The 15,445-nt window shown below is 47.1% G+C and overlaps 1 protein-coding gene across 5 annotated transcripts in view; it reads right to left on the bottom strand.

The window, feature by feature from the left end:
• LARGE1 (LARGE xylosyl- and glucuronyltransferase 1) overlaps positions 1–15,445 on the bottom strand; it is a 514,447-nt gene that overhangs the window by 119,498 nt on the left and 379,504 nt on the right. For 4 of the 5 annotated variants that reach the window (XM_034987635.1, XM_034987636.1, XM_034987633.1 and 1 more), the window contains exon 7: positions 3,164–3,295. The exons of the other annotated variant lie outside the window; for it this stretch is intronic. In XM_034987635.1, the coding sequence (XP_034843526.1) occupies positions 3,164–3,295 (132 nt within the window). The remainder of the gene's footprint in view (positions 1–3,163; positions 3,296–15,445) is intronic. 5 annotated transcript variants of the gene reach the window in all.

Here is a 15,445-nt window from a genome sequence, read left to right as displayed (position 1 = left end):
CAGAAAGCAGACCCAGTCCCAGCCTTCTGGATTTTACGATCTCTACAAAGAGCTTCTCAAGTGGTATAGCTATCATCTGCCAGGCCCTACCCCTACCCTCCTGAAGCAGATTCTCCTGGGGGAGGCCTGGGGATTTCTCTGCAAAGATACCCCCATTAATTCTCATGCACGGCAGGTTTGGGGGCCTTTGGAGTGGGAGGGTCACCCAGCAGGCATGCCGTGGGAGGGGGGTTTCTGCATTAGATTGGATGGCCTCAAAGCTCCCTTCCAGCACGACTGTGAGAAGTCTTTCTTGTAAGCCCCAACGAGCTTTCTCAGCATCCCCCTCCTGCTGTACTGTCCCCGTGCATTCTTCCTCTACTAGCTCTGTAGGTGTGTGCACACAGCTGCCCCATGGTGGGAACTGTTGTCCTGGGCAGCCCCCTTTCCGTGAGCACTTTGCCCAGGCACCGGGATATGCGCTCTCCATGCACTGTCTCTGAGTACCTTACAACAACCCCATGAGGTGGGCACTGTGCTTATGTGTATCGTCTGGAAGGGAAACTGAGGTTTAGAGAAGTTACATCACTTGTCAAGGACCCGTGGCTGGGATCACAGAGCCTGGGCTGTGTTCACATCTCTCTGTTGCAAAAGCTTTTGTCTCCACACCTACACTCAGCGTCAGGAACAACCTGCAAGGCATCTCCCTCCCCAAGTACCACCACTGTGGGCAAGGCTCCAAAGGACAGGAGAGAATGGGTAGAAGGTCCAGATAACGATTCCATCTGCCAAGATGCAAGAATAAGTCCCCACCCACCCTCTCGAGTCAGTCCCAAGTGGGCTCACGTTAACTTAACTTACAGTCTAAAAAACTCCTGCTCGATCTCAAATAATGATTTCTCTCTTCTTCCTTCCCTGATCTTTGGTCTTTAGAAACAGGAAAAACTAAAAAGGAACACAGGGCCAGCCGTTGGGCTCTCTTCCAAGGCTCTTATCACACCGACGCCCAGGATGCCTGGCTGCTGTGTCCTCTCAGTCGAGGCCTCGGCCAGGGGGGCAGAGCCGGCCTGGGTCCAGCTACAACCTCCATCTGCAGACTTCTTGGATCTTTTTTTTGAAAAAACACGATTTGTTGGCAGCTTTGAGATACTTCGTTCACGGACACTCCTCTGACTCACTGGTAATAGTGCCTACGAGAAATCATCTCACTCTTCCTACTGGGGCTGCAGGAAAAAGCACTTGTTTGTAGGATTCTAAGGCCACCAGAAAAGCTCTGGCTTTTCCAATTATAGCTGACTCTTGAACAACACGGGTTTGAACGTGCAAGTCCACTTACATGTGGATTTTTTTTTTTTTTTGGTAAATATAGTACAATACTGTAAATGTATTTTCTCTTCTGACTTTCTTAGCGTTTCCTTTTCTCTAGTTTGCTTGCTTGTAAGGATACAGGATATAATACATGTAACATACAAAATATGTGCTAATCAATTGTTCATATTATCAATAAGGCTTCCAGGCAATAAGTGGGTAAGTTTTGGGGGGAGTCAAAAGTTATACATGGATTTTTCAACTGAGTGGGGTGGGGGGGTTGGTGCCCCTAATCCCATCATTGTTCAATTCAACCCCATCAAACGTCAATTGTATTAACTGTGCAGTTACTAGTTAAGCACCAGCCTGGGGCATGGGCATGCAACGGCGGGTGAATCGTGAGATGGTCCCGCCTTCAGTGCAGCTTAGGACATATGAGTTTGCTAGGGCTTCTGAAACAAGTACCACAGAGGGGGTGGCTGAAAGGCCAGAATTTATTTGGAAGTCCCAGATCGAGGTGTTGGTGGGGTTGTTTGTTCTGAGTCTTTGCTCCTTGGCTTATAGATAAATGCCTTCTCCCTGTGTCTTCACATGGGAGGTCCGTCTGTGTGTTCTAATCTCTTCTTCTTATAAGGACACCAGTCATATCACGTGAGCGCCCACCCTAATGACCTCATGTTACCTTCATCACCTCTCTAAAAACCCTCTCTCCAAAGGCAATCACATTCTGAGGAATGGGGGTTAGGACTTCAACATATGAGTTTTGGGGGACATAATTCAGCCCATGACATAGGGCAAGGTCACTATATAACCACACCAACAAATGTGGAACTGTGACCCTGAAGGGCTAGGGGAGGTGAGGTCAGAGGTCAGAGTGCTGCCAGGGTGTGTAAGAGGGGAAGTCGGACAAGGAGGTCCTCTGAGGAAAGAAGGATCCGATCGCGATCTGAAGGAAGATGGGAAGAGTACCAAGGCAGGGGGGACGGTGTATGTTAAGATCCTGCAGCGGGAAGCTTGAAAAGGATGAAGGATACGGTGTCACGGAAAGATACCTGGGCTCTGTCTCTGGTTCCTGGCACAGAGCTCCTCAAACCTTTGGAATTTCCTGAGTGGTAAGGGTGATAGGAGCATCTTTTGTTGTAATGAGGTGACTCCTGGTGGGCCCCTAGAGAACTACATGGAGGGCTGGTTGCCAGAAAGACAAAATCTTAATGATTAGAAGCTTGGGACTTTCACCCAATTGCCCAACCTCCAGGGAGGGGAGAGGGGACAGAGACTGAGTTCATCACAAATGGCCAGTGATTTAATTGATCATGCCTACCTAACGAAACCTCCATAAAGACCCTAAATGATGGGATTCAGAGAGCTTATGGGTTGGTGAACACATCGCGGTGCTCGAGGGTGGTGCCCTCAGAAAGGGCATGGCACCTCCACACCCCTCCCTCCAACCCTGCCTTAGGCATCTCTTCCATTTGGCTGTTCCTGAGTGGTAGTCTTTAAAATCAACCACTAACAGTAAGTAAAGTGGGTTCCTGAGTTCTGTGATCTAGCAAATAGCAAACCTCCATGAGGAGGGGCTTGAGGGAGGCCCTGACTTGGTAGCCAAGTCGAATGGAAGTGTGGGCAACCTGGGCCTGATACTCATGCCTGGTGTCTGAGGGGCAGGCAGGCCTGTGGGATGGAGCCCATGAGCCTGCAGGGCCTGAGGCCAACTGTAAGTAGTAATGCCAGACCTGAATTGTAGGATGCCCTCCTGGTGTCCTCTGGGAGTTGGAGCACTGGTTGGTGTCAGGAGGAAAAACCACCTCTTAAGGGACTAACAGCCAGCATGGCTGAGACACGGACCCCACAGAGGAGGTGGGGGAGGAGACCGCACCTGGGAGGAAACCTGCGGGACCCCACAGTCCAGGCGCAGAGTGAGGAGGCTTTTCTTCAAAGGACAAGCAGGGGCACACCTGAAGGGTCCGAGGCAGGCAGGACCATCTGGCCACAGGACACTGGGCACCATCTGCAAAGAAGACAATGTGGATGGTGCCCTGTGGGGGTGGTGCAGCAAGGAGGTGCCATACAGCCCCAGCTACGGTCAGGGAGGGCCAGTGCGATCGGAGTTTGGGTCTGAAAAGGACATTCTCGCTGCTGTGTGGGAGATGGATCAGTGGATGCTTGGAGGGATTAGAAATCAAGGGTCTTATTTTTCCTTCCTTCCTTCCTTCCTTCCTTTCCTTCCTTTCCTTCCTTTCCTTCCTTCCTTCCTTCCTCCCTCCCTTTCTCTCTCTCTCTCTTTCTTTTAGAAATAGCCCAGTGGAGACACGCACACCTAGAGATAAGCAGAGAGGTAAGGGCTGTAGGCACACAACACGGTCAGCAAACACCTTCTGAGGCGTCTGTGTGCAGGTGGTATGCCTGGGCTGAGGGCCATCCATACCAAGAGGTGGAGGTGAGGTGCTTGCAATCTACTAAGGGGATGGGGTGTGTGGGAAAGGGGGCAGACTCTGGATCTCCCAGGGTGCCACATACCCTGGGGAGGACTGAAGTGCTCTCTCCCCCTGGGAATAGTGCTGTGGGGACAACAAGTCAGCCTGTGTCTGGAGCCAATCAGGCTCTGGGAAAGAGTGGTCAAGGCGACTTTACGAAATTATGTTAAGTGTCTTGGGGGATGCAAAAGAGGGGCTGCTGGGTGTGGGTTAAGTCTCTGAGGCGGTGGGACTCGCCACCTAAAACAAGACAAATCAGCACAGGGAGGAGGAGGAGGAAAGGACAGCTAGGTAGAGGATGGGGGAGAAAAGCTCTCAGGCAGGAACTCCCACATGTGCTCCAGCATCAGTGTGGGGAGACACGGAATAATAAAATAACATACTCAGCCGTAAAAAGGAACGAAGTACTGATGCGTGTCACTACTTGGCTGAACCTCGGACACGTTATGCCTAGTGAAAGAAGCCAGACACAAAAGCTCACATGCTGTATGATTCCTTTTATATATCTAGAGTAGGCAAATTTATAAAGACAGAAAGTAGGTCAGTGGTGAACGGGGCACAGCGGGAGGGACGGTGGGGAGTGATGATTTGCTGGGTACGGGGTGTTCTTCTGGGGCGATGATAATGTCTCAAAACTAGAGAGAGGTGACAGCTGTCTCACCCTATAAACAACTAAACACCCCTGAATCGCACGTTTAAAAATGCTTACTTGTTTGAACTGACGTGAATTTCACCAACATAAAAGCTGATGATGATACAGCTACTATGGAAGGAATACTTGGTATACGCCAGTAACAGTTTTACACAGTTGATCCCGCTGAGTCTTCCGCACTGACGCCAGAGCCCCAAGACCTCCCCTCAATCCCCAGAGCTCTCCAGCTCCCCGCTCACTGGCCTGTGTCCCTAGTGACCTCCCTCCAGCCCACCACTTTAAATACCGCCCACGTGTTGTCCCCAACCTGATTTCTACACTGACTTCTAGAATCATAAATTCAACCGCCCATCTCACTTCTCTCCTTGGGACATCTACAGGCGTCTTGGGCCTGGGATGTCCCACACCGAACTCTTGATATTCTTCTTTTCTCCACCAGCTCTCCCACCTGTGTTACCCATGTCAGGAAAGAGCAGCTTGTTCTCTCCATCTCTCCAATTGCTTAGACCAGAAATGATGGAGTGGTTCTTTCTCCCTCAAGCTTTACCAGAGTACAGGGGAATTCAACAGACTCATCGATTTTGGTAACTGCGTGCGGTCATGCAACCATCACCAACAAGGTACAGAGTGGTTCCACCACCCTAACGTTTCCTTGTGGCCCTTCTGCAGGCGATCTACCTCCCTGAACCCCAGCTCCAGGCAACTGCTGCTATCTTTCTGTCACACTATCGCTCAGCCTTTTCTAGGATTGCACATAAACAGAAATACAATCACAGAACACCGAGTTTTCTAGGTTTGACTTCCTGTATTTAGCACAATGTTTCTGAAATTTACCCAACTGGTTATATGCATTAATATTGCATTCCTTTTTATTGCTGGGTGGTATTCCAAAGAATGGACATACCACCATTTGGGTGGAATCAAGAGCTCTTGTTTTGCCTAAATTCAGCCTGGGCTGAATCCAAGCTACAGATCTGGATATCACTGGAACACAAATGGTATTTAAGAGCATGAGCTCGTGGAAAGGAAAGGCTGATGGAGAAGATGACCAAGGCAGAATGCTGGGCCCCATGATGCGTTGCTGTTGAACAAAGGAGAGAGAAGCCAGAAAAGGGGTCTCCCCTGTCTAATAGCAGAAAGCTACCATGTGGTACTGCATCAACGAGAGCCAATGGGGAAGCGAAAGGTAGGGATTCTAGACTGTCAACGTATCAGCTCTTTCTCACTCTAAAATTTGCAGTTAAGCAGCCTGGACTCCAAAGCCCATACTCACCACCCTTCAGCACTGCTGCTACCACCTTTCATTCACAAGATGCTCTATCTATGGTGAGATTCCTAACTGGCTTCCTTAGCTCCGTTGGTCAAAAACCAAGGTCTCCGTACTTCTTTCACCAGCTTCAGATTCAAGTGTCTGGTTATGATGCACATCCTTCCAGGAGGGAAATCCATGGCCAGTCTTTCCCCCTGAAAAAATCTGTTGGCCACAGCAGCCCACAGCTGCAGGAAAGCTGAGCCCAAACCACATTCCTGTCTGTCAATGACCTGAGGCCAAGTGCTCATGCAAGAAAACGGTGTATCTCATGTTTAGAAAAGCCCTTCTGGGTCTAAGGAAACTCCTGCATTGAGGATGAGGCTTTTTGTACTCTTAAAAATAAACAAACAAACAAACACCCATAAGACCTCATTGCAGTATCATGGCCCAGGATATCAAAGCTACCAGGGCCTGGGAAGTATTTTGGACCAAGCCTGTCATCTGAATGATAAGGAAATGGAAGCAGAGAGAAGGTCTGCAACCAGGTGCAGCGTCTCTGTCCTTCCTAAGTGTGGTCTCCTCTGCCTGCACGTAACATGAATTAAGCATCTATTATTTTCAGGACACTAGGCTAAAAAAAAAGGGAGTACACACTTCGGCAGGTGCTGCGATGCTCCTGGACTTTTAGCCTTTTATGGTCTCTTTTTGTGAAAGTGACTACAGATATTCCAAGATAAACAACAGAGGTACCACATCCGACAGTGTCTAAGGAACAATCACCGAGGGTTGGCTGGGAAAGCTCTGGGGGTGTCTTGAACTGAGCCCTGGAGAGAATAATGAACATTGTTTAGTCCTGTTAGGCACTGTGCTGGAGGCCACTTCAACCTGTGACCAAGCCTCTGCTAGGTCAGTATTATTATTCCCATTTACAGGTAAGAAACCTGAGGCTCAGAGATAAATGCAACCAGCCCAGTTTCCCCCAGGCTAATGATAGAGATGGGATCCAAGGATGACCCCAAAGGCTAGGTGGTGTTTTTCTGGGATGAAGATAAAAGGGGAAGGAGAGGAGATTAAAAGAAGCTTTCTATATTGGAGAAGTGTTAAGAGATGGCACACAAGAGTGATGAGTTTCTCAGAGCTTATGCATGGATGATTTATGAATTTTGCACAAGCCACCTGTCCTTTGGGGCATTTCACTGCAGACTCACAACTCAATCAACAGGTAGCCAAGTTCAGGAAAAGAGCTGAGTCGCACTATCCACAGAACGTACAAGTACTGGGCACTGGGTCTGACTCTGGGTGACAAGCCCATAGACAAGACAGGGTCCTCTCCCTCAGAAAGGCCACGGGTTCATCAAGGAGACAAAGCACCAAATACGTGGCCTGAAACGTGTTATAACAGAGGCACGCCAAACGGCAGACTTCAAAAGGACATTAGAACAGTTTATCAAACGAGGTCCTAGTACAGTTAAAAATACTACACTTGGAACAACCTTAGTAATCATCTTGTCTAACCTTTTCAGGGCACAGCTGATGAAACTGAGTTACAGCAAGAGGAAATGATACTCCCAAGATTACACAGCTGCGTAGAGACCACAACCCTTGCTTCTTAACAAAATGGTGCTTCTCAGCTGCTCAGGATCAATGTGGGAAGGAAGGCTGCTAAAATCAACAGCTGGATTGGGATGCGGGGCTGGACCCTGGCTTCCTTCAGGTCCTTCCACACCCTCTTCTCACATAACACCTGAAGAAGCTGAAGAGCAGACATGACACAAAAACCACTGGGGTTCTGTTAGCTGAGTCATTCTCTCTAAGCCTCCTCATTGCCGCCCCCCTCGGAGAGAGTCCTCTCTTAGCAAGCCAAGGGCAACACACCTCTAACAGTCAGCTAATGGTCTTCTCTTGGCATGGTATTAGATCACCAAAAACAAAGCACAAGACCTTGCTTTTTAAAATTTTTAAAAGATTTTTTATCTATTTATTTGACAGAGAGAGACACAGCGAGAGAGGGAACACAAGCAGGGGGAGTGGGAGAGGGCTGAGCAGGGAGCCCAATGTGGGGCTCGATCCCAGGACCCTGGGATCATGACCTGAGCCGAAGGCAGATGCTTAGCAACTGAGTCACCCAGGCACCCCAAGACCTTGCTCTTTAATAGTTTTGATATCCTTTCTGATTGAGACTAAATGGAGGCTTCCAAGTTCAAGATAGAAAATAATTTTGTTTGGTAAAGTCACAGAAATGAATGGGCTGTGGTGGGAGAGAGCCAAAGAGGGGATGCATGTATGTGTAGATAAGCAAATAATTCTGAACAAGGAGCCAGCATTCTAATCTAGATTCGCTCACCCATCCATCCACCCACCCACCAACCCATCCACCCATCTACTCATTCATTCATCCAACATTCATTTATTAAGTGCCGATTATGTGCCAGGAACTGTTCTGGGCTCTGAGTCGTAAACAACAACCACCAAGCCAAAAACCTTAAGGCCCTGAACCATTGGCACATTCATTCCAGCGGAGGAGCCAGGCCACAGATAGATCCACGGGAAAGTGCCAAGTGGTGCTGAGACTCCATGACAGTAAGGTAGATGAGGGGATTGAGAGGGATGGGAGGAGGGACCGGAGCCTACCAGACAAGATGGGGGGGGGGAGGTAGAAAAGCATAGCGGAGGTGACATTTGAGGAGAAAGGAACTTTCCCTCTGCTCACAGGAATGCCAGGGCAAGAAGAAAGAGTGACAGACAAACGGGGAAGCCTATAGTGCGGAGGCCTCCAGGAAAGGAATGGTGGCAGCCCTGGTGTGTCTGTCTCGGGTGAGCTGGCTGCATAAAAAAGCCTTTGTTGAGGCTCAATCTGGAAAAGGTCACCGATTTAGTAGCAAGTGGCAGGCAAAAAAAAAATCTGCCTGGGATGACATGTGTTCCTTATTTAGGGCTGAAGGCTGCTTGAGAATGAATAGTTCAGAAGGCATCAGGCTGCATGGTGCATGTCAGAGTAACATTTCAGAGCCATCAAAGGAGGGAAACAAGGTTCATCCTGGGGAGAGAAGGACAACTGCATAAAAAAGACATAGTCCCGAAGCCCAGAAGTTCAGAAGTGTAGGTGGACCGCCTTGAGGATGGCTACAGCTTTTCCATCCTCTTTCCTTAGTCAAAATGCCTGTAACTTATTTCAATTCATTTGGCCTGTAACTTACAAAATGCTCCTTTCTTTTGCTATCGGAAATGAAGCCTGCACGAGCTGCAACTGAGGTACTGCCAAAGGCCCGGGAGAGCGGAGTCACAGTGAGGGGTGACGGGCTGAAGGCCAGAGGGGGGATCGCAGAATGCCGCACAACTGAGCCACACTGGCTGGCTCTGTGCTGAACGCCCGTGTCTGGCCTCCCAACTCTCCCCAAAGGACACTGAAGAGCTTTACACAACTTCCCATTGCATTTACTGCAAGGACGTTACTGAGGACAATGTCCACCAGGCCAGTCTTCCCCTTGGAAAGTCCCCGGTGAGAAATTCCTGTCAAACTAAACAATAGCATTAACTTGAGTCCACTGGAAATAAACAGTATATATTCTTTCGGAGCAGGAGTCCTCTGAAAAGACTTATTTTTAATTATTTTTTTTTATGATTTATTTCCTTATTTGAGAGAGAGAGAGAGTACAAGCTGGGGAAGGAGCAGAGGGAGAGAGGACAGGCTCCCCACCGAGTGTGGAGACTAACGCGGGGCTCAATCCCAGGACCCCGCGATCATGACCTGAGCCGAAATCAAGAGTTGGACACTTAGCCGACTGAGCCACCCGGGCACCCCGATTGAGTAGACGTTTTTACTTTGGCTCCCGATGAACCTTGTCCACAATGTATTGTATCTTTTCTTATAAGTTGCCTAAAGCTCTTTATAGGATGCAGTAGGTTATAAATGAGTAATAAATAAAACAGTATGTCTGTGCACACACAGGGCCCGTTCAGTTTCTGTTTGTTTAAACTCCTTACACAGTTTCTCACTCACACGGTTATACGTGAGTTTTTGGAAACCGTTTCCCATTTTCCACTTTCTAGCGGTGGGGCAAGGACAGGCTGACCTCGTCATCACCATGTAAAGGTTTGGAATTCTCTTAGAGGCAAGACTTTGAGATGCAGTCGTTGCTGACTTGCTAACTTGGACAATGTTCAGTCGGGTCTCCCAGAGAGCACCCCAAATTACCCCAGCACCAGAGGTTAGAGTTCTTAAAGCTACAACCAATGTGCAGGGTCAAGTACAGTCAAGGACAAAAGAATTGACCCATTTCGCCGAGGGGCCGGGTCCTTCACATTGACCTTGATCCACAGCACAACTGACCAGTAGCCTGTGGCCAACCCTTCCTCATTCTGTTCCTCTCTCCCCTGGATGCCAATTTTTGCCTCGGTTCTGGTTGAACTCGGGCAGAAGGAACCTCGTACTGACCTTCAGTTCCTATCATCATCTCACTTCCTGTAGCTCCACTGCATGTCTGGGTTCTCTCAGTTTTCTACACAAACCTGAGAAATGGGAAAACCACTCATTTTACCCTTTTCCTGCTGTGTTTTGAAAATATATCAGAGGCTCTCTTTGTTGAACTACCTTTAATCAATGCAGTGGGTTAAGCAAGTGGGGGGGGACATAAAGGATCATCTGACTCCAAGAATCAGAGCTCTTACATAGGGTCCAGCAATCATGAGGCAGGGCAAGGAGAGAAGCCCAGGATGGCGGGGTCACTCCCCTGCTCCTTGCCACACTGAAAAGAGCTCTTGTCCAGATTTAACATACTAGGTCTGTGAGCTATATACCCCGTCATTACTACACGAAAGGCAGAGGTGTCAGTCATGAAACACTGCTATTTTATACTCCAACAGTTACATACTTACATGCTGTTGCCCAAGGAGAAACTGCCCCATAAACCCATTGATTAGATTTGATTACCATATGCTGTTGGGTGAATATCTGTGCCTGCCCCAAATTCTTATGTTGAAACTTAATCAACCTAATGGGATGGTATTTGAAGGTGGGGCCTTTGAGAGGTGATGAGTTTTGGAGGGTAGAGCCCTCATGAATGGGATTAGAGTTCTTACAGAAGACAACCCAGAGAGATTCCTCACCCCTTCTGCCATGTCAAGACACAGAAAGGAGGGCGCCGGGTGGCTCAGTTGGTTAAGCGATGGCCTTTGGCTCAGGTCATGATCCTGGAGTAGAGTCCTGCATCGGGCTCCCTGCTCTGCAGGGAGTCTGCTTCTCCCTCTGACCCTCCCCCCTCTCATGTGCTCTCTCTCTCTCTCAAATAAATAAATAAAATCTTAAAAAAAAAAAAAAAAAAGACACAGAAAGGAGATGGCCAGCTATGAACCAGGGAGCAGTCCCTCACCAGATACCAAATCTGTTGGTACCTTGATCTTGGACTTCCCAGTCTCCAAAACTGTGAGAAATAAATGTGCTGTGCAGTGTATGATAATCTGTTAAAGCAGCCCAAATGGATGAAGACACCAGACCAGGTACATACTGCTAAAAGCAATCCAGAGAGAACTCTCAGATACCAATAATGTGGTTGACAGAAGGTTTGCCATTAGGATGTTTATAAGACTTGACCAGGTCACCTTTCTTTCTTTCCTGCATCTATAAAGGGAGGGAATGGATTGCAATACATTGAGGGCCTCCTGCCCATCCTCCTGGTCTTCCCCAGGACTTTGTTACATGGACCGGTGCAGAGGGCATGAAGAACAAGGTCCACTGAGTTCTTTAGGATGTCTCCACTTCCCTGTTTCCACCCATCGGGCCATGTGCTAACCAAGAATGAGTTACGGTTGTTCCAAAACCTGTATATGCACGTTGTTATTGTTGCAACTAAGTATGCTAAGTAAATATTATGTAAATTGATTAATTAGCAGTGCGAAAAGAGAGCTGTCTCTCTGAAAACTAAATTGAATTCGAGAAAGATCTCATGATAGCGGTGAGTCGCTAAACAATGGCTATGGTATTAGACCACTCAGAAAGGTAGTAAAAATCAGGCTGGATTCTGTATTCCTGTGCTTAAAGAATGTCTTTGGTACTACCTCTACATAACTGAAGTTGGAAATAACATTATGAGTGTAGACTATATAAGAAAAACACCACATAAGGATAATCAGTGGACCCTAACTCGAGAAAAAGGTTGACTCTCAAACACCTGTATTTACTTCATCTGTAGGTTTTCTCCCCTTATTATTGGCCATCTTTGTGACACCTGAGCAATTACTACAGATACACAGAAATAAGCAACATGAGGGTTCCAGCCCAGGCGCAATTGTTCTGAGACCTGGACATCCACTTTTGTAAAGTATTTCCCAAATACTTCACAAAATAATCCCAAAGGTCCCTCTGAGTTCTGGCAGTCTACGATCCTATGGGGCTGTCAATTACCTCACAGCTGCTTAAGACCTAGGCACAACCACCAATCCACCTGTACCAAAAAGTCTTGCATATGACCTAAGGACTCTGACCTACCTTATTATAATCGACATTCCCCATCATGGGTACTGGTATTCTTTCTTCAAGATAGGAAGATTTGGGACATATTGTCTTCATACTTCTCAAACATAAAGGTTTTGGTTTGCCTGTACTTCTAAATGTATGCCTAATCAAAGTGTGGAGAAATCATAAACATTGTACAAAGTCCTTTTTGCTTTCTGCTTTTGGGCTTAATGTTTTCCATTTCAATTAACTCTGTATTAAGGTGTCATTGAATGAAAGGCATCAGAGAAACGGAAGAACCTGTTAGAAACACAACCTTTTAGCCCCTGAGAGATTCAATTCCATTCCACTTAGGCAATTTTTGACTGCTGCTGACCCAGTCACCTAGGTGCAAGCCTCCTCATCGTGCATCTTTCTCAAGAGCTTGTACATGGGGCGGCTGCCATTCTGAGCAAATAGAACTCAACATGCTGTCCACTCACTCTCTGTAGATTTGGGATAATGTGTCAGGTGAGAATGAGGAAGCCGAAGGGGGCCGGAGAGAAAGACCTAGACAAGGAACAGGAGATCTGACCCAGTCAAATAAACTTCTGTGGCTTATGTAACTTGGGCAGACAGAAGCTGTCACTTGCAAACTTGCAATCTGGGAAGTTTTGTGGCCAACAAAGCTAGACATGAGGGCAAAGTGTGTCAACTCTGTCTTCAGCTAACGGTCACTTGTATGGCATCACTGAAATTTTAAGAACAAGCACATTGAAGAACATAACCTAGTAACAACGCTTCTGGACAGAATTTTTATTCTTTGATTCAATAAACATTTAGTGAACATCTAGGACATGTCATGGATGTTATGAAATGAAAAAAAATGCGATAGAACTGCTGACTTTGAACAAATGACAAATAAAAATAGGAGCCACTTATGTGCATGAGAGACACAAGACAATAGCAAATGTGCCCCAAATGGAACCTAAGTAAACCCCCATGGAAATATGACGATAGACTAATTCTCTGCAACCAAGAGAGCCAGAGGAAGGCCCACAGGGGAGGTGGCATTTGCGCTGGGTCTTAAAGGATGAATAAGATTTGGGTGGGCAGATTAAAAGGTGAAAGGTCATTCTAGGCCGAGGAAAGACCCTGAGGGTAGCAATCACATAGAGCTGTGCATGGTGAAGGGGAGGCTGTCTACATATTGAAACACTGCAGTTCTGGTTTCAAGTCCAAGCTGAGCCACTGGCCCCTTGTGTGTCCTTGCAAAGTCCTTCACCCTCTGAGCTTTAGTTTGCTCTTTGTCAAAAAGGGGCTGATAAAACCTACTTCCAGGTTACTGCAAGGACTAGAGATAATGTATGTAGAGTATCTACATTGGTGCCCGGTACTTAGAGTTGTTCAATACATGAGTTGTGGTTTGACTGTTATTACTAGGAACTAAATCTGGGAGGGTGGCCTGGGGTCAGCATGGACACAGAAATCTGGTCTTGACTTGTATGCTAAGGTGAGTGGGCATCCAATTTGCTAAACAGGAAAAGAATATGAAAATAATCCTTGTCTTATTTATCCCTTATGGATCTTAAGAAACATAAGAGCAACAGTAAAAAATAACAAACAGAAGTGTCCATGAGACACTGTATAGGGCATTTAAAATATGTTGTTTCATTTAAGTTTTCCAGTAACCTTAGAAGACAGATATTACCTTCCATCTAACAGAAATGGAAACTGAGGCTCAGAAAAACTGAAATCCCTTGCCTGTGGATATGCTACTAGTAAGCAGTACAGCTGGGATTCAAACCTAGGTCCTTCCTGAGTCCAGATTTGCATGCCTCATGAACTGTTCAGCATCTCCATTCAATGTGGATTTAGGGATGTGGTCCATGGTGAAAGCCTTTTACAGGTTACTGAAGAGTAAATTCAAACAAAACTCTCCTGACATCACAGCATTTGGTACAGCGTGGGGATGTACAAGAAATGGACCCAATATTCTAAGGGTTGTCTCCTGTCCAGAACCCTCCTTGCTGAAATTCTCTTTTATGCTGCATCTATCAGCTCAGACAGCCCACTGCATACCCTCAGGAGGACCAGAGAACAATGCAAGTGGGTTCTTACTCTATAAGCTGGGATGCTGGTGGCTCTGAGCCCATGCAATGGGCAGGTGTGGGGATGGGCATTAGTCAGTGCTAGGAACCCCATACCACAAGGTGTGCCAACTCACATGATCTTGTTAGACCCATAGAGAGAAGATGGCTGCCTCTGGACATTCCCCAGGGGCCCTCAGACACGTGGGGCGATGCTGATGTTGGATGCTTACACACAGTAAAGCTAAGTGCAGTAGTCAGAGGATGAGAGGGAATGTTTAAAAAGGGGAAAAAGCAATTTCCTCCTCTACAAAGCCTTCCCCAACTTCATGGGCCAAATTTAGCTCTCCTGCTGTACTTCCATTGCTTCTGGACCATGTCTTCATTATAATAATAATCTCTTAGTAGCAGCGGGCATCAGGATCCCCTGGGGAGGTTTTTAAAAAGTACATGAACTTGGCCCCCATCAGGAGATTCTAATTTGTTAAGTTTGGGTTGGGCCAGGGAATGAGTAGTTTTAAAAAGCTCCCCCCCAGAGACATCAGTATCCGATATGGGGGGACAATATATCCTGAAAAACAAAGCAAAATCTTGGTAGAAAACATCTAAGAACGCTGTATAAAAAAGTAATAATAATAAATGTAGGTGTGTGTGTGTGTATAAAAGGAAAAAAAAAAGATATACAAAAACATAAGGATAGGGTGCCTGGGTGGTTTAGTCAGTTAAGCATCTGCCTTCAGCTCAAGTCACGATCCCTGGGGTCCTGGGATCGAGCCCCACATCGGGCTCCCTGCTCAGCAGGGAGCCTGCTTCTCCCTCTCCCTCTGCCACTTCCCCTGCTTGCGCTCTCTCTCTCTGTGTCAAATAAATAAATAAATATATAAAATCTTAAAAACAAAACAAAAGGACAATCCTTAGAGTCAATAAAGAAAATTGATTAGAAAGAAAGCACAAATCCAGAGAGGTAAGCAAACTGTAGGGAGTACCTGAGCTGGGGAACCTGTCTGTTGTGAGCATCATTAAGCACTGGTATTAATGAGCCAAACACAGAAAAAAGAGACTAACGAGGACTATAGGACAATGCAAAAACAGGCTGAGAAACAAAACCCCAAGCCAGGACACCACCCCCACTCCCCCGAAGTCATGCCCTTGGTGAGTGAAGCCAGCCCTGCAGAGGAAGAGAGTAGGGATACTTGCCTGTCCCGGCTCCACATCTGGGTGAAAGACAGTGACAAAGAGGTCTCTACTGAGAGTTCTTAA

The sequence above is a fragment of the Mirounga leonina genome, unplaced genomic scaffold (assembly GCF_011800145.1).
Source record: "Mirounga leonina isolate KUSES-001 unplaced genomic scaffold, KU_Mleo_1.0 Mir_418, whole genome shotgun sequence".
In the NCBI taxonomy this organism is placed as follows: domain Eukaryota; kingdom Metazoa; phylum Chordata; class Mammalia; order Carnivora; family Phocidae; genus Mirounga; species Mirounga leonina.
Note: the sequence above shows the minus strand (reverse complement) of the source record. Positions and strands in the feature narration are given on the sequence as shown.